Below are 19095 nucleotides of genomic sequence, written 5' to 3' on the forward strand. Positions count from 1 at the left end.
TCTAATGACTATAGTAATTGGAGTGTTTTGTGCAACTTTTTTTGTTGTCTGGAAAGTGTCATTTCCGGTTTGTGACAGGCACATGGCAAACATTTTCTTGCTTGTATTATTTTAGTGCTCCTCTCAAATAGTTTCAAAGTTGTCCTTGAAAAATGCCGTGAAAAAGCAACCCTCCCTCCTCCCGACCCCTCCTCCCACCTCCCTCACACACACCTACTTTTGTGTAGTACTTCAATATTAGTCTGTCCATGCAGTTCTCAGTTCAAAGTGTTGCAAAGTGAGTAGTAGCTTATTTTCCTTTAGTGGTAAATTGTTAGTGATAAGCCCAGAACATCATAACCGTCATCCCATGTTATTCTGGCATGTGGATCTATCGTTAGGGATACAGTTTTAAGTAAAATGAGGAGGTTATAATTTTTGTCATTAGGCTTTAGTCATATCGCATCCGAAAGGACAGCCGTAGTCGGTCTAAGGGCCTAGGCTAACTATATCCAGGGTCCAGTGAATAACAATACAGCAGCTAAGCAGACGACACTTGTAAAGTAATTATATTCCTATGTAATTGCTTATACTATCACTTCCTAAGAGTAACCTGTGAAACTACAGTCCACTGCCACATTTTTGACGATTTTGGCACCAAAATGCGGCACACGATATCAACATTTCGATTGATTTATGTCAACTTTATCACTTTAGTTATGTCAAAGATGTATAGTGTTTGAATAGCACGCCAGTACCTTCTTGGCGTACAAGCAAAGCGTCACAAGTAGGATGGGTGGCTTCAGTATATGTCGCATGACGTCTTTTTCCCTACTTCAATTTCTATGGGTAACACTTAAGGTGGCATACCCCTATTAGAGTCTTTATTCATCCGCCCGAATGTTCTCCTTCAGGAAAAGTGCCAAAAAGCACTGCAGGTAGCATACGCCCATTACACACTATATCACAAAAGTAATGTAGTCTCTAAGTCAAGATAGAAGTTCTCACTAGCTAAACGCTGATCATCACCGGATAGCTGACGAGTTAGCCTTTCATGGCATCATCAATTTTCCGTATCATGACCGTGCAGATTTTTTGCTATCCGAGCCGGAAGTTTTCGCCACTTGTAACCAAACCTCTTTACTCAGTAGTAAACAATTTTCGTACGCTGCTCCTGGGAGGCCTAAAGGGGACTAACATTGCCGCAATTGACCCAATTTTTGCACCACATGTAGTTCCATTTATGCTCTTCAACATGCAAGCCACAAAAAGACAGATCATGATTGATAACAGGTCAAAAATGATGTTCTCCTGCTGCCATTTGGCACTTTTCCTGAGATAGGAGAACATTCGGGCGGGTGGATATAGCCTCTTATATGCCACCTGCAACAGTCATCTAGCATATATCCTTAGGTATAATACGAAGTTACTTTATGGTCAGCTACTGCTTCCATGTGTCGTCCGTGAAAAAAAAACCTTCCGTCATGTACCGAACCATTTTGAGGTCTGTGAGACCACTATCCCGACGTGCGACACGACAGTCCCGTCATAAAAATGGTAATATAAGCTTAGCGTAGATTTGATTAGTCTGCTGATTTTTAATTCCGATTTTGTCGAGGTTATGTCAAAATTCGGTCAGCCTTGTTTTGCTAGCCTAACGTAACTATATACAGGACCTAGCCTAAGCTTGGTAATACTAACTAGGGCCTAGGCCTAGTTGTACTTGTACAAGTTGTAGCATTGGTAGGCTCATAATTAACGCACTTAAGGGTTTGATCAACGTTGTCTATCAAGGAAATGCTCCAAATCACTCAACTGTATGCGTTTTTCATATGTGTAGTTCCTCAGAAATGTAATGATCTCAAAATAGTTGTTGTTTTGTGCCTGCACAACATACAATTGAGCAGAATTTGACCACAAAATGTCTGTCATGTCAAGTTCTTTCATACCTCGAAATTGGCACTTTCGTCGATAAACTAACAGTAACTTTTGTGTAAGTATACATCCATTGATTCTGGATGATATATGCTACGCTCTGAGCCTCTAAGCTCAGACAGGTCAGGTCTCAGAGAGTAGTTGTATCAATGTTGAGCTTATTTTGGTTATTTTAGGTCCGAGTAAAGATTTCCAAATGGCAAAACTGTGTGCAAAACTGGGGAAGGGTGTTAATAGCTTTAAAAAAAACCACAATTTAATCAGCACATACCTGAAATGGATTCAAACTCTAGAAATATGTAACTCTGCTTCACTGCAAAAAGTTTAGGTTGCCTGCTGTATCGGTGCTAGTAATATTTGAAGGTGCGTCAATTACGAAGGTACGTCAATTATAAAGCCTTTACTATACTACTAGTAGTATCATTGGGAATGGGAGATTCTCAAAGCATCCTACGGCATTTGCCACACAACTTAAAAACTTACAGTATTAACTCATGCAATCGAAAAAGAACCCGTGTGGCAATTTCTAAATTGTACAACTGTCGAAAACGCAAATAAAGATGAGATTACCCGGCCTGGTCATAGAGTAAATACAGTACATTAGTATCACCACAGGGAATTCCCATAGTAGCTTAGGTATTCTGACTAATTAGGCTAGGCACCATGGGTGTTATTGCCCGGCAATACTATGTTGGCTAAAGTCCTTTAATAGTAAGTGCAAAAAGCTTGCATAGTACCTACAATATATAGTGCCCCATGTGCAATGTTTGGTGACCAGATTTATCAAAGTTTGTAATTAAGATACAGAATGTGCTAGCAAGAAGCCTATAAACTTAAGAAGAATGCACTGTATTAGTACTTAAAAGGAGATTTGATTTTCTGTATGCTTTCACTTCTGATTATCTCATCTGATATCTTATTTGACATAAACAAGGATTTATTTAAGGGGGGTGCAAAATATCAAATAAGCAATTTTCTCTCACAATGAATTATTTTAATACAGGCAGTATCCTCCTTGGACAGACTGTCCGTCAAATGGCGGTAGAGAGTTCCGAAGGGATAGGAACTAAAGGAACCCTTTGGCTGGTGGGCGGTGCGGCTGCATTTGTTGGACTCGGAACATTTGTGAGTATTAATCAGTGAAAAAGATGTATCATGTCACTATACAGTCAGCTAGGTGACATGATTTCCCAAACACGTAAGCTGGCTGTAAACAGGTGGATTGTTCTTTATCTTTAAACCTATAGTTTGAATTGAATTGAATTTATTTGAATTTGAATTTATTTGAATGGAATTGAATTTATAGTATCAAAAAAATCAAAGAAAGTAAGCATCTTTATTGTGATTTAAGAGATTTCAAAACACCTTCAGTGTGAAAGAGGCTTCAGTGACTTTCCTGTTGTTTAAAACTGAGCTCATTTGCCTGAAAGAACAATAAATCTGATAATAGTTATTGAAGATCATAATCAGAGAAATACAAAGCCAGGAAGCAAAGAATAAAGAACATTAATAACAAGACAACAGCAACCTATTCCCCAGGTAGCAGGAAGACTAAACATCCCTGAATTACTGGTGAACAGTTTCCTATAAGGTTTTGAAAAGCAAAAATATGGTACTCTTTCATGTGTTCCTAATTCAATTGTCGATGTGGCAGACAGTAGTAACCTACTCCACCGTTAAGTGGAAGATGAGGTAGATCACAAAGTAGGTCCTCAATGCTGTTGTCTCGTCATTACAGTTCTCGTGGTTTATTACATACCAAGATGAAAGTTGAAATTCCGACCAGGGATCAGAGCGGGATGTCCATTTTTTTATTGCATAATTTCCTAAATTACGCAGTGAATGATAAGTAAAAGAATTGTCTGAGTCTGTTTCTATCTTATCAAAATCAAAGCTTAATATGGAATGAAATGGTACTGTATGATATCATGCAAGAATGACAAGTGTCAAATAGACAAAAGATTGTCTTTTTCTAGATAACTTATTCTAAAAGAGTCAGCTTCCAACTTGAGTTAGTTCCATGTTTTCTCTTGTCTGTTTTGTGTCAAGTTGTCTCGAATTCCAAACTTTTCTTGATACATTCCTAAATCATGACACCACCCTATACTTTGTTCTATTTCCTGACATGTTGGCTCAGCATCTCTCTCTCCACCTCTCTCTTGCATAATTACTAGTCTGACCCCTTCTTCACATCTACTCTTGACAGGTTTACAGCAATGGTTACATAGTATTTAACAACACACCTGACAAGAGTGTACTCTCCAAATCTGTAGTCGCAGACACAGAGAAAGATGTACCACTAGCTTCGACGGAGGGAAATCCCCCAGCTTCAGAAGATGAAGCTGCATCTCAGGCCGCATCGTCATCAGCCTCCGGTGGGTTTCAAAATTAAGCTCCTCTGTATTACCCCTGTAAATGATCTAGTTTTTTCCAGTATTTTAAACTTTCTAGTAGACTACTAGGAAAATTTCTTGTATACTTTTATCATTGGTTCTCATGGGACCTCTTTTCAATGTGTTGAATGATGAATTGATTGGCTAATTCATGGATTTAATTATTCACATTAATTGTACATGACCTGAAACTTGCACAAAAAAAACATTTCATCGAAGCATATAATCCTATGAATTTACAGGTAAAGAGAAATTGAAGTTTGAAAATAATTTTTTTTATGATACTATTCTTTTCATGATTGATTGATTTACCAATTGATCGATCGATTTATTTTTTGTTCCGTTTGTATCAGAGCCTGTTGAACTACCCACCATTCCAGGTCATGCTCCCTACCTCCTAATTGGAGCTGGGACTGCATCCTTTGCAGCATTCCGAGCCATCAGGGCTAACGATTCTACAGCAAAGGTAAGCTTTTTTGGGCAGTAATCTTCCGAATAAGTACTTATTAAGAAAAGTCACCCAAACAAAGTCCTAGATTGTTTGCTTGAGATTTTCAAGGTGCTGAGTTGCTCAGTTACCAGACCTGTGTACTACCTCTAGTGTGCTGGAGAATGTAAATGTTTCTGCAAGACCTTATAGAGTGCAGCAGACAACGGATAAAACTACAGCTAGGAAGTAGATCAGGGCAGTACCATGCATTTAGTTAGACTATCATGTCTTTGATCAAGCTGTAGAATTACAAATTATCACCAGCGAACAGAATTGTTTCATGAAAGTCTTGTGTGAAAATGCTTGCTGAGTGGTGGAGCCTACACCAGAAAATTTGATCAACACAATCCTGATAGTTCCTTCCTTCCATGACGTGTGTAATTTTACTCGATATGTTTTTGGTATCTTCCTGTTCGATAAAGATATGCTGGCTGGGGTGTAAATGAAAAGCAAAACTAGGGAGGGAGCTTGGCTCTTCCCACCTGTGGGACCAGTAGAATTGCCACAGAGTTAATCCACCATGTTTAGACTGAGGAAGGGGAAATTGCTCATATCAGTCATTTTACTGATAAATGGCAAAATATGACAAACTTTTTGACTTTGTTTGCCATTTAGATTCTGGTCATCGGAGAGGAAGATTTTCTACCCTACATGCGTCCACCTCTTTCAAAGGAACTTTGGTTCAGCGATGACAAGGAGAAGGTTAACGACTTGAAATTCCAGCAGTGGAATGGCAAGGAGAGAAGGTATGTATGCAACATCGCTAGGTATACTTTTGTTTAAAATGTCTTGATTTTATCTATATCTTTGAGTTAGTTTACTTATTCTTTTTTTTCAGTGTGATTGTCTAATGTCTATTTGCTGATTAGTGGAATAATTAATGTAAAACAATCTATTCTGCTGGTGTATGTTTTGTTTAATGTTTTGAAGTATAAATATAATGCCATGTGTGAACATGGCCCCCTAACATGAGGATCACTTTGAAGAAGAAGCTGGCAGTGCTTCTCAAGTATCCATTAGTGAAAGGCTCTCAGCTTTATGTAAGGATTCTGCAAAGAAAAGTATGAAATTATGCTCCTTTTGTAGGTGTAGCTTCTAGCCCCCAGTCTATGAATCTGACTGAAGTATGGAATGATGTCCCTATAGTAGGTGTAGCTTCTAGCCCCCAGTCTATGAATCTGACTGAAGTATGGAATGATGTCCCTATAGTAGGTGTAGCTTCTAGCCCCCAGTCTATGAATCTGACTGAAGTATGGAATGATGTCCCTATAGTAGGTGTAGCTTCTAGCCCCCAGTCTATGAATCTGACTGAAGTATGGAATGATGTCCCTATAGTAGGTGTAGCTTCTAGCCCCCAGTCTATGAATCTGACTGAAGTATGGAATGATGTCCCTATAGTAGGTGTAGCTTCTAGCCCCCAGTCTATGAATCTGACTGAAGTATGGAATGATGTCCCTATAGTAGGTGTAGCTTCTAGCCCCCAGTCTATGAATCTGACTGAAGTATGGAATAATGTCCCTATAGTAGGTGTAGCTTCTAGTCCCCCAGTCTATGAATCTGACTGAAGTATGGAATGATGTCCCTATAGGTGTAGCTTCTAGCCCCCAGTCTATGAATCTGACTGAAGTATGGAATGATGTCCCTATAGTAGGTGTAGCTTCTAGTCCTCAGTCTATGAATCTGACTGAAGTATGGAATTATGTCCCTATAGTAGGTGTAGCTTCTAGCCCCAGTCTATGAATCTGACTGAAGTATGGAATGATGTCCCTATAGTAGGTGTAGCTTCTAGTCCTCAGTCTATGAATCTGGTCGAAGTATGGAATTATGTCTTTATAGTAGGTGTAGCTTCTAGTCCCCAGTCTATGAATCTGGTCGAAGTATGGAATTATGTCCCTATAGTAGGTGTAGCTTCTAGTCCCCAGTCTATGAATCTGGTCGAAGTATGGAATTAGCTTCTAGCCCCCAGTCTATGAATCTGACTGAAGTATGGAATTATGTCCCTATAGTAGGTGTAGCTTCTAGCCCCAGTCTATGAATCTGACTGAAGTATGGAATGATGTCCCTATAGTAGGTGTAGCTTCTAGCCCCAGTCTATGAATCTGACTGAAGTATGGAATGATGTCCCTATAGTAGGTGTAGCTTCTAGTCCTCAGTCTATGAAGCTCAACCAACAGTATTATCATCTTCATGCCAGATGTTAATTTCCCCCGTTTTTATAAGTTTAAGCCCTGTTGATAATTTTGCCAATTTTTTGCGTCTTTTGCAGTGTCTTCTTCGAACCAGATTCTTTTTACTGTAAACCGTCAGAGCTGCCGATAAAAGAAAAGGGAGGAGTTGCTGTATTATCTGGTCACCAGGTACGATGTGATACGTTGGGCAGTGATTTGCAATTTAGTTTATTTTCTTGTCTCATTTCAGGCCTAGAATTTGGGAATTTTGTCGTCACTTGCATAAAAAAATATAGGCAATGCTTAAAAAAATCTACTGGCTCTAAATTTACAGCATGCATTATGTACTGTACAGACCTTATATGTGATGATAGTTAACAGTAATACAGGGTTTATGGTAGGTATGGAAATCATGCCAATTCGTTGACTGGCGATTGTTACCCATGTGTTTAAATGTCTTAATGTGTCTTAATGTCTACTGGCAAACAGCAATGTCTACTGGCAACAACAATATCCACTGGCATTTAGCCAGTGGATAACTCAAACTTTGAGGCCTGTATTTCTTTAAAAATCTCAAATACTTGACATGCATCCTCCCTGCTATTTACTAAAATTGATCTTTGCTATGTTTTCGTGAGATTTATATGAAGTAGTTCTCAAGAGTGGTTCTTGTAAAAAGGGAACAAGTTATCTGTCTCATTTTTCTTATTTAAGTGATATTTCAAGTTTGTGTGGAAACATGTTACACATATCTCAGAGAAATGACATTTCAATTTAAATAAATACCAAAAACAGCACCATGACCAGCTGGGAAACTGTTGGGAATGGTTTGTATGATCATCATGGCATTCTGTAATAGTTTATATTTGTAATAGTTTATATTTCACATTCAGAGTCTCTGATTGGCTGCATATATAGCCATTCTGCTCTAACCCTATCTAACCCCTATCTAATGGCTGCAGATTGTCAGTCTATTCCATTCTGCTCTTTGCTTCATGTTTTGCAGGTCGTCAGGTTAGACGTCCACAAAAAGACTGTCACGTTAGACGATGGAACTAAAATTACTTATGACAAGTGCCTCATAGCCACAGGTAATCAATTTTAATATCAATCTTGACTTGAGTATTAAAGTAGTCGTAATTTTGCTTTTCTTGCCAAAAAAATGATGTTGGAATCTTGGATTTGTTGTTTTGATACCTCTCCAACAGTGTGAGACTTTTGTGTGGTTGCGATGACCCATATATGTCCATTCCTCTGTGTGTGTGCGTTTGTTTTGCTATCTGACCGAGGACTTGAACAAAAGAATTTCAGGTCCTCGGTTGTGATTTCTAAAGAATCACCACATCCTCGGAAGAACTCTATTGTATGGGGTATTGTTAAGGTTAGGGTACGTGGATTTGAACAATGGAAAATACAATGGGGTCTGAATGTAATACAAACATGTGTGCGTGTGTGTGTGTGTGTCTTACATGGATTTTGCTTATTTATGCTCACGGCTGATGGGGGTGGAGGTTAAATGTCCTTAGAGTAATGAGTTTAACATTGAATTTCTTCAACTAAACTATATCTGAGCAAAGCATAAACCAGCTAGTGAGTGGGCTTAGTTTGTTGTCTAATTAGACAGAACTACTCATCATGTTGGTAAATAATGTGTTATCATATTCTGTGTTTATTGTTTTCTTTCAGGGGGCAACCCTAGGAATCTACCTGAAATAGAAAAAGCTGGAAGTGATGTTATGGAAAGGGTCACTCTATTTAGGAATGTAAGATGTCATACAAAGTTCTTACTTTTCAGTTTAGTCATAAGAACAACTTTTAGAAGTACTTCCAATCCCTAGAAACACTTCGAGAGGAAAGAATTTGAGATGTTAAGAACTTCATGTCTGTCCAGTAAGCAACCCATATGTGAACTATCAGTGACTGATGTCGGTTTATTAATGTCACTTTAGATAGAGAAGAGTTTGTTTAACTGTTAAATATAATTGTCCCAGTAAGACAGTGATGTTTGAAATGAACAAGTACATATGAGTGACATCTCCACTAAGAAGACAAACAAATAGATGCAATTCTTTTGCAATACGAAGCCGTACGTTAATCAGACATGAGCTTTTTCCGCGAATTCGTGGAATATCAGTGATTTCTTTTCTACCTCCGAGATTAACACCTCTCAATTTCCGTGAATTTCTAACAACAGCGTTGTATCATTTGATCCTTCTTTCGTATGTTTTTCATTACCTATGGATATCCAACCTGCAGAGGGACAAAACTTATCCTAACACACTGTAGCATACGCAAACTGGAGCCTATACCGCAATGTTGGCAAAGTTCCGGGATTTTTCTTGACCCCAGGCTCATCCCTGGTTAATTCCATTTCATTTTGTGCCTTGAAGACCAATGTAATAAGACACAGTACAGTGCTTTAAGGTACACCTAACATATGTATCTCATGCTCATCAGACACTCGATGAGACTAATAAAAAATGAAATGTGATGTGGTTGACTTTATTATCATAATGTTTGTGGGTACCATCTACAGATATGCACAAATGAATGTTGTTCCAGCTAATCAACAATCTCTCCGGTCTCTTTTCTCGATCAGATAAAGGATTTCAAACGTCTGGACGAGGCCACTCAGACAGCGAAATCGGTAGCAATCATTGGGGGAGGATTTCTTGGCAGTGAGTTGGCGTGCGCTCTCGGGAAAAGAGGTCTGTTACTTTTCTTCCTCAACTCTTGTCTTTTTCGGGGATTTAATCAGTATGCTCAAAAAGTTACCTGTTTTTGCTCAAAATAAGTGGATCTGTAAGTGTTTCAATCATATATATTCTCACTTTGCCTAAGGATAGATTTGTTGCATTCTAAATGTAGGTATATAGCATAATAACTACCCCTGCCCTCCCCACCCCCTCCCCTCCTCTACACACCCTTCTTCCTATTTTGTATTGCAAGGTATAGTTTTCACATGCAGAAGGTTAAGTACACTCCAACATAGATTATTAGTTAAATATGATGTTGTTCAAAACATTGATATTTCGTCACTGTCTGTCGTGAAATATGAAGTTCAAGTTTTGTAAACCTCAATTTTACGGACCTTTATCTTCATTCAGAATGCCTCTAACTACAACAACTTTGCAAAGTGTATACTGCTTATTATTAGCAATCGGGAGGTTCTGGGTTCGATACCCGGCCAGGTCATAGGTGGGGTTTTCATCCAAGAGCAATCTACCGTTTTCTTATCTGAAATGACTTTCTAAATTGAAAAATTCCAAATTTGAGTTAAAATGTTGAATTGGAAGCCACCCGATGTGTAAGTTGTCATCCATAAGCCCTTGCGGGTTACTCCCTGGCACATTTGTGGTCCCTTAAGCGTCGTAAAAATAACTGCTAATTATTATTATTATGATTATTATTATAATTGTTTATAGTCTACCCTGGAAGAATATGAACAGACTGAATGTAATATTGACATTGTAGGTTCCTTAAAATGGCCGGTTGTGTTTGCAAAGTATTAAATCACCAAACACTCAAGTACATGATGACAAAACATATCCTTGGTTTGTTGTATTACCGACAGTGTTTCTTCTGACCTCATGATGTTATGTAACTGTAAACATCAGTACCGAATTCCCCTCCCCCCTACCCTCCCCAAAACTGGGTATAAAAAATTAACATATTGGATGAGAACACTTACTTCATAGCATATCTTTAAAAGGACAAGACGCTAATTATTCGAGTAAACTATGATGAAACTGTCGGCAAATGATGTACTAACTTATTGTTGTAATGAAACACAAAAGGTGCAAGAATATGTTTGCTTTCCTTTTTTTTCTCCAGGCAAAGAAATTGGAGCTAAAGTCACACAGTTCTTTCCAGAAGCAGGTGGGGATTTTCTGTTCTTAACATCTTCTTGAAAATCTGTTAATACAATTTCTAAGAGACCTTGACGGAATAAAATTATGCCGAAAAAATTTGCTTCTCCTATTCATAGCTTATGTGGCATTTTCAAAGTTCTTATTAATAGGCGCTTATATAAGTACAAGGAAACACAATAAATGACCTTTGACCACAATAACCTTTTGACCACAATAAATGACACAATAAATGACCTTTGGAGTTGAGCCATCATCTTTGTGTACTAAGAGGTCAACGTTGGTATGGAAGTGAATGGGTCAGATGACTTTTCCGAACAACAGAAAACGAACAAAACAGAATTGAAAACAAATAGTATTGTTTGGCTGTGTGTAATACAGATCTATATTATGCAGATCAGCATGAAAACTTGTCTGAAATTGATTTTTGTGTTGATGTGCTTGGTATAACATAGAGACCATAGGTTTGAAGATACTGATTTAGCATTGATGTGTTTGGTATAACGTACAGACCATAGGTTTGAAGATACTAAATTAGCATTGATGTGTTTGGTATAATGTACAGACCATAGACTTGAAGATACTGAAGTAGCATTGATGTGTTTAAGTATAATGTACTGACCATAGGTTTGAAGAAACTGAATTAGCATTGATGTGTTTGGTATAACGTACTGACCATAGGTTTGAAGATACTGAAAAGCATTGATGTGTTTGGTACAACGTACTGACCATAGGTTTGAAGATACTGAATTAGCATTGATGTGTTTGGTATAACGTACTGACCATAGGTTTGAAGATACTGAAAAGCATTGATGTGTTTGGTACAACGTACTGACCATAGGTTTGAAGACGCTGAATTAGCATTGATGTGTTTGGTATTATCTACAGACCAAGGGTTTGAAGACACTGAATTAGCATTGATGTGTTTGGTATTATCTACAGACCAAGTGTTTGAAGACACTGAATTAGCATTGATGTGTTTGGTATAACAAACTGACCATCTGTTTGAAGATACTGATTTGCATCGATGTGTTCTAATATAATGTGCAGACCATAGGTTTGAAGACACTGAATTAGAGTTTATGCCCAACCTTGTAACCTGTCAGGACTTAAAGACACCACTTCTCCGAGGACTAAAAAAATAATTAGTAACATCATTGTCCCATGGAGACTGTTTAGTGACACAAATAACTGACTAAATTTGGGTCATGAAAAGGACTCAAGACAGGTCAGGACTTCAAATTGAAGTCCTAGAAACAGGTTTCAACAGTGAAAAACAGGTTTCAACTCTGTGTATGATGTATATATATATATTATCTATCTAAACATGATGTATGGCAGAAGTTAACTGTGTGTCTGTGATACTTCACTCTTTACAGGAAATATGGGTCGAGTACTGCCAGAGTATCTGAGCAAGTGGACGACGAATAAAGTTGAGAGTGGTAAGTCAGTATGCTGCTGTATGACTACATGACCTCTAGTGATACATGAGGGAGATGAACCCTGTAGTGATGCATGAGAGAGCTGACCCTTAGTATCATGAGGTTGGCACCCTCTAGTGATGCATGAGGTTGGCACCCTCTAGTGAGGGATGAGGGGGATGACCCTCTTGTGATGCATGAGAGAGATGACCCTTAGTGTCATGAGGTTGGCCGGAACTCATGTTAAAGAAGAGATATTGAGATTAAAGGAATTAAAATGGATGTGACCAAAGACAAAACTCGCTATGTTCCAGCTCCCTTATTCTTAGATTGTACTTCTTCTCTGTGACTGAGTAATCCTGCTGACAATATTAATGTACACAATGCACTGTGAGTGGCCATTGATTATGTAGGTGGCTTGACAATGTATACAATAATAACAATTGTATGATGGCGGCGGTGGGATGGGTAAAAATGAGTATTATAAAGTGGAAGGGCGTTTTGTTTCCAATGAAACCTCTAGTTACATGTATGTTTATTCCCAAATGACCTTTCATGTCATATCATATCTCACATCATGATAATCCATTACAATCTGATACATGAATTCGTGGCAGAATTTTAATTTTTCTGTTTAACATTTGAAAGAAGTTAACTTTAATTCCTGACAAAAATGTCTTCAAAGGCTAAGCCTTCCATGTGTAATATACTTTGTAATGTGTAGGAACTATTTTCAGGGCTTTTCACATTTGATTTTGTTCCCATCAAGAACCCTGTCCCCCTCCCCCTTAACTCATGAGATTGGCACAGAATGAAACCCCAAAAGAACTGTAAGCTGCCTCTTAGGACCAACTATATGCTCTATATGGTTTCCATGTCCCTTTGGTGAAAAGTTTTATATATTTATGATTCATTAGTCAACAATGCAAAGATAAGTGTGCATATCACATTTGACAAATTATTTTTTTTGAAGTTACGACTCACATTTTCTCCAATGAAAGTATTTTTTTAGTTCATTTAGGTGGTGGGATTGAATTTACTAAAAGATATTAAATATGATAATATTTTGTTTTGTGTCCAGAGGGTGTCGATGTCATCACTGGTGTCGTCTTGAAATCTGCTTCGTTGAACACAGACAGTAACCAAGTAGCCTTGACCTTAAGCAACGGTGCAGAGGTCAGTATCTTAATATTGGACATGCTGTTACTATCTTTTAGCAGTGACTCGTTTGGCCCATTAGTATCTGAACATTTCAGATTGTCACAAAAATTAGACCATTTGGGGTTATAGACCATGTGTTCTCAACACATATCTGGTTGTCAGGGTAACTGTGGGGGATTGCTCCTTTATGTCAATCTCTTTGATGATCTCAACCTCTCAGTGAAATTTGTTGTTGTCACATCAAATTTAAAGCAGAATTTTCTGTCACTTTCCTGATGACGAAGGAGCTTCTTAGTAAAAGTATCCTGTCCTGAGCCAAGAATTTTGTGGCTTGCAATAATTATTAACTGCTGTAAGGGAAGAAGAAAGACATTCCGCTTGGTTAAATAGAATTGATCCTTTTATAGTTTACCGAAAGGAAAATCTAGGAGTCACTCTTACCGACCTTGCAGAATTGTGAGGGGGACTGCGCATTGCAAACTCGGCAATGATTGTAACAAGGATCGCAAATTCTGTAGTTACCATTAGGGTTAGATTCGTCCAACACGGCAGCATACAGAAACGTTGTACTCAAAGCCGAAGCCAAAGTGAAAGTGAAATAATCAGGTCACACATTCAGAGTCAATGCATGCTATGTTCTTCAATACTGCCCTCATTACCTTTCGGGGAAACATTTCATTCTGTAGTTCTGATTTCTCTCTTTCCCGCAATAGGTTCTTGCCGATCATGTAGTAGTCGCAGTTGGTCTCGAACCAAACACCGCCCTCAGTATTACATCAGGTCTAGAAGTGGACGACAGGTTAGGTGGTTACAGGGTCAATGCCGAGCTGGAAGCACGGCGAGACGTATGGGTGGTAAGTAGAACCAATGTTATGTTGCCATAGTGATATTTAATCCTCCCATCAACTTTACGTTTATTGCTGTGAAGATGCAAACATATAAACCTTGTTTCAATTTGTACATGAACTAGTTTCAGTAGTGACACTGGCGGATCCAGGGCCTTTGTTTGGGAGGGGCCAAAGTGGCATTAGAGAGATATGGGGGAGGGGTCTAAGGGGAGGGGGTGCCCCCCTCCCCTTTGGAAAATTTTCTATTGCTGAATGCCCTCAGATGCAATTTGGTGCGACAAAAGTGTACAATGGTGATGTTAATTTACTTCTAAAAAAATGTTTCCCAGGTGTAATTTTCTAAAATATTTATAAAACAAAGTTGGGATCATCTTTCTCAAGAAATTTTATTTCTCATAGGTTATAAATTTCTTACAACCAGCCTGTAACTGCAAAATTGTGTTAAACTGTAAATCCTCATGCTCATACATTCATGGGCGGCGATTCGTACTTCCGAGTGGGGGGGGATATGACCTTGTTGACTCTCTAAGCGTAGCGCCACCATGAGTTGGCGCTAAGCGTACAAGAAAATTTGGGGATTTACAAACCCTCTAGATGGCAGGAAACGGCACTTCCCAAGGTTTCCAAGCGGCATATACCCAACTTTAAAATAGGGATATCATGTCCGAAATATCTCATAATCAGGATCCAAAATACTTTTTTTTGAATTTCGGGTGTTATTTTGGGAAAATTGCCCCTGTCAATCTTGTTTCAGGCGCTACGTTAGAATGTTCGAGAGCTCTTTTATATTATTCGATGAAGAAAATGGCCTCATGCAGGCTATTATAGGCCTATACACATGCAATACACAATTACACATAATTACATTCCTAGGTACCGATTGCTAGGGCATCCAGGTGAAACGTGTATTAAGCATTACCCTGGTAACATGAGATTCTCAGCTGTTCGAGGGAACATGTACGTGTGTAGGCCTACTATAGGGCCTATATGAATACTATGAGGGTGCATATGTACTATATCAATACCGTGATAAAGACAAAGACAGTTTATTTGAAAAGATCGCACTGCGTTTATGGTAGGCAAGAAATGAAGCTAAAAAAGAGCCGTACATTCACGATGATACATAAATGTAGGCATGAAAATATTCTTATCCCTGGCATTTGGTGGGGGGGGGGTATATGGTGTATTACATCCCCTCCACCCATTTTCATGGGGGATATATCCCCCCTCCCCCCACAGGATCGCCGCCCATGCATACATTTACATAGCTCCCAACTCTTGAGAAGGCAAATGCTGGTCCATGCCACGAATCGCCGTCCTGGGGGAAGGGTATAAGGGGAGGGGGTGTCCCCCTCCCCTTTTGATTTTTTTTTTGGAATCCTGGTGATGCCTACATGTAAAATGGTGGCACTTAGAAAGGCTTTTGTCACCCCAAATTTTCTGAGAAATATGCATTTTTTTGTGTGTAACATCAATAAATTGAATAGTAGGTGATAATTCATTCTTTCCCGTGGCATGAAAATGTTCGCTGCTAGCCCCAATGAAAAGAAATATAGGCTAATTTGAGGTTCAAATGATGCTGTAAAGGAGGTTTTATACTCTATTATGCTAAATGCTAAAGAAATGATGGTTGCTAAGTCAAAAATTGATGCAATTTTTTTTATGTATACTTGACAATTACAATGCGGGTTTTTCAGACGCTTGTGCGGGTCAGCGGGTTTGGGTGCCGGGTCTAATTCCCGCGAATTGCGGGTCAGTTGGGAGCTCTGCATTTAATTTTAAACCAGAAAACGAAAAGGTTTAGACTAGTCTACCACTGCTATTCCTCTCGATTTTTTAAATTTCCAATCATATGATTTAGCGGATGTTCGGAAACACTTTTTGGCTCACCTTTGGGGGGGGGGCCATGGCCCCCCTTGGCCCCCCCCTTGGATCCGCCAGTGAGTAGTGATGACACAATTCATCCAACTTTGGCAAAACCATGGACGTGTGGGCTCCACCCAACATCAACCTAAAATCTTAACTGAATCTAACTGCTGATTAAACACCCAAGAAACGATGTCCCTCGTAAAATGTTTATTTGCCATTTCTATGTTTTACACCCAGTTGTACCCCTACAGGATTTTCATCCGCAAGTAGTAGGTACTGCTTATTATATGCAACTATTCGTCTTAAAAACGTTCACTCCATCAGGCAGGAGATGCGTCCTGTTTCTATGACATGAAATTGGGTCGTCGTCGAGTGGAGCACCACGACCATGCGGTTGTCAGCGGAAGATTAGCTGGGGAAAACATGACAGGAGCTGCCAAACCTTATTGGCATCAATCAATGTTTTGGTAAGTTAATAATGAACCTCTTCAAGAATGGTCAAAGGCTAATTCAGTCGGCCCAATATACAGGTGGAAAAAACATTGCTAACCGTATTCAAGAATTATTCTGCAAAGATGTTTTACAAAAGGAAAAGCGATTTGATGTTGGCACGAAATCGTTTATTATAATGTTATCAGTTTTTGGATACCTCTGATTTTATCTCCTTCATTTTTTTCCACCCCCCTGTTCTTCATCAAGGAGTGACCTCGGTCCTAATGTAGGCTACGAAGCTATTGGAATCGTAGATTCTAGTTTAGAGACAGTCGGTGTCTTTGCTAAAGCCACAGAGAAGGACACTCCAAAAGCAGTTGTAGAGGCCACAGGGGAGAGTATACGATCAACCACAGAGGAGGTGAGCTATTAGTTTGATTCTTCCTCCATAGTTTGTGAATTTAATTAACAAATATGTATCAAACAGGGTTTTAGCATGCCACTTGTAACAGAAAGGAAAGAATTATGTGATTTCTTTTCTACCTTTGGGACAAAAACTATTATCCTAACACACTGTAGCATATGCAAACTGGAGCCTATACCGCAATTTTTGCAAAGTTCTGTGATTTTTTTTTAACCCAGGCTCACCCCTGTTTGATAGGCTGGGGCAAGGAAAGGAGAAGTGAGAGATATCAACTTCAAAGGCTATTTCACCAATGGTGCCTTCAGTTCAGTCATGGTTAATATTTCTTGTTCTCTGATTTAATCTTATTATTTATAGGCTGCCCCAAGTCAAGCTCCAACAACATCCACCGCTGAGCCACCAGTTCAGAGCTCGACAGAGGATTACGGAAAAGGAGTGGTGTTTTACATGAAGGATGAAACAGTCGTCGGTATCGTGTTATGGAATGTCTTCAACAGAATGCCAATTGCCAGAAGGGTTAGTTTCCTCCCTCTTGGTTATTGATCGACTGTTCTACTTACAAATTATTTCTGATCACTCTCATGTCCCAAACTCTTTACAACAGTTTTTGTGTCTCGTTCGTTTTCAGTTTAATTTGTTATAAATTCTGGCCTAGCATTTACAGAAATAACATGACTGCACTCCTACAAATTCACACAAATTAAAGTAGTTTATTTTACACATCCTTATTCCTCTTGTTTCTTTCTCACAGGTCATCAAAGAAGGCAAACAGTACAGTGACCTCAGTGAGTTAGCCAAACTCTTTAGCCTTTATGACAAAGAGGATTAGAGACCGAAGTCCAACGGAGAGAGGAGGGCATTGATTGAAATATCGTGATAACTTGCAATTAGTCGTGAGATGTGAAAGAGGAACAATGAAGAACCAAATGAAAACTCATTCAATATTATAATAGACACAGACTCAGAGAGTGGATTCTTTATCGCATGATTTAAAATGTATTCCTAGGGATAAGGCTTGATGTGTCCAAACAATTTTCATGTGAAAGTCCGAGCACATTCAATTCAGGGAGGGGGACCTTTCTGATGCATTCTTAATTAAGAAGCAGATGCACTGTGACTTCTGATTGGTCAGCCTGTCTCTGAAAGGATACCGGCACTGATGGTGTGAGGTTTTAATTTCTATCCAGGTGGGATCAAATGATTTCATTGATTCTACATTTGATAAGGGGAACCACATTTCACTACTTCTTTTTATAGATGGCTGTATGCTTCATATTTGCATATTCAACAGGCTTGGATTATCAACATACGTCCGTCATTTTGGTAGACTAGTTGAATGTAACGAAGCCACAATGGTGCTTTATAATTCATACTAGAAACATGACAAGCTGATCATGTCATTGACAATGTTGGATTTAATAGGTGTTGGTCAGTTTGTCAAAGTGACCAGAAAACAAGCATCATCGTTTCATGTGAAAGACTTGGAAAGCAGACATTGTAATATTTAGGAGTCTTGTGTGAATCTGGAAAAAAGCCAAGTGGTCTGTGACTTGAAATTTAATTCTTTAGTGGGAATCTGTTGAACAGTTTACTTGTAATTGCAGAAGTATGTATTTCAATTTTTTGTTGAGCTAAGATGGTAGCTAAAAGATGTATCATGTGAATCAAAGCTGAAGTAATTTGGTCAGAAAAGAATCAGTTCAACTGACAATTATTACCAAAGAGCATGTGTGTGATGATGACATCACAATAATTCTGAAAGACAGTTTCAGGGGACATATTCAGTTTATAAAGAAGAGAATTTATCAACAGTATTTGAAAGTGTGAAAAGAGGTATACAATGGAATGAAATTCCACTAAGAGCAAGAGAGGTAGAGACTTAAAATTCCTTGCTATGTTCTTAACACAAGACTGGGAAAGAAAAAATAAAATATTTGAGACATTACTATCAAATTTGGTTTTCTTCTTGTGTTAAGATGACAGAACTCATTGTTAGGACTGCATTGTGGTTCTTTTTTGAATTTTTTTGAATTAGCATTTCACAAATATTTTGATCTATTTCTAACTAATGAACATATAAATTCCATACACAGTGGCTCCAACTAT

At 38.6% G+C, this 19095-nt stretch overlaps 1 protein-coding gene across 1 annotated transcript; it reads left to right on the forward strand.

The window, feature by feature from the left end:
* Positions 1-1379: 1379 nt before the first annotated feature.
* Positions 1380-18934, forward strand: LOC139979893 (apoptosis-inducing factor 1, mitochondrial-like). The gene is made up of 17 exons (XM_071991090.1): positions 1380-1536; positions 2918-3039; positions 4121-4289; positions 4661-4773; positions 5413-5543; positions 7064-7154; positions 7972-8056; positions 8652-8728; positions 9565-9673; positions 10800-10844; positions 12214-12276; positions 13337-13431; positions 14130-14270; positions 16458-16600; positions 16833-16986; positions 17347-17505; positions 17741-18934. Exons 1-17 carry the CDS (start codon positions 1413-1415, stop codon positions 17816-17818), a joined length of 1899 nt encoding a protein of 632 aa, XP_071847191.1. The 5' UTR covers positions 1380-1412; the 3' UTR covers positions 17819-18934.
* Positions 18935-19095: the final 161 nt, after the last annotated feature.

The sequence above is a fragment of the Apostichopus japonicus genome, chromosome 14 (assembly GCF_037975245.1).
Source record: "Apostichopus japonicus isolate 1M-3 chromosome 14, ASM3797524v1, whole genome shotgun sequence".
In the NCBI taxonomy this organism is placed as follows: domain Eukaryota; kingdom Metazoa; phylum Echinodermata; class Holothuroidea; order Aspidochirotida; family Stichopodidae; genus Apostichopus; species Apostichopus japonicus.

Excerpts from the sequence above, each read along its gene's own strand:
- LOC139979893 (XM_071991090.1), top strand. The coding sequence starts at position 1,413 with ATGGTCAGCTACTGCTTCCATGTGTCGTCCGTGAAAAAAAAACCTTCC. Across the intron at positions 4,290-4,660 it reads CGCATCGTCATCAGCCTCCG|AGCCTGTTGAACTACCCACC; the intron begins GTGGGTTTCAAA and ends CGTTTGTATCAG. Across the intron at positions 8,729-9,564 it reads GGGTCACTCTATTTAGGAAT|ATAAAGGATTTCAAACGTCT; the intron begins GTAAGATGTCAT and ends TTTCTCGATCAG.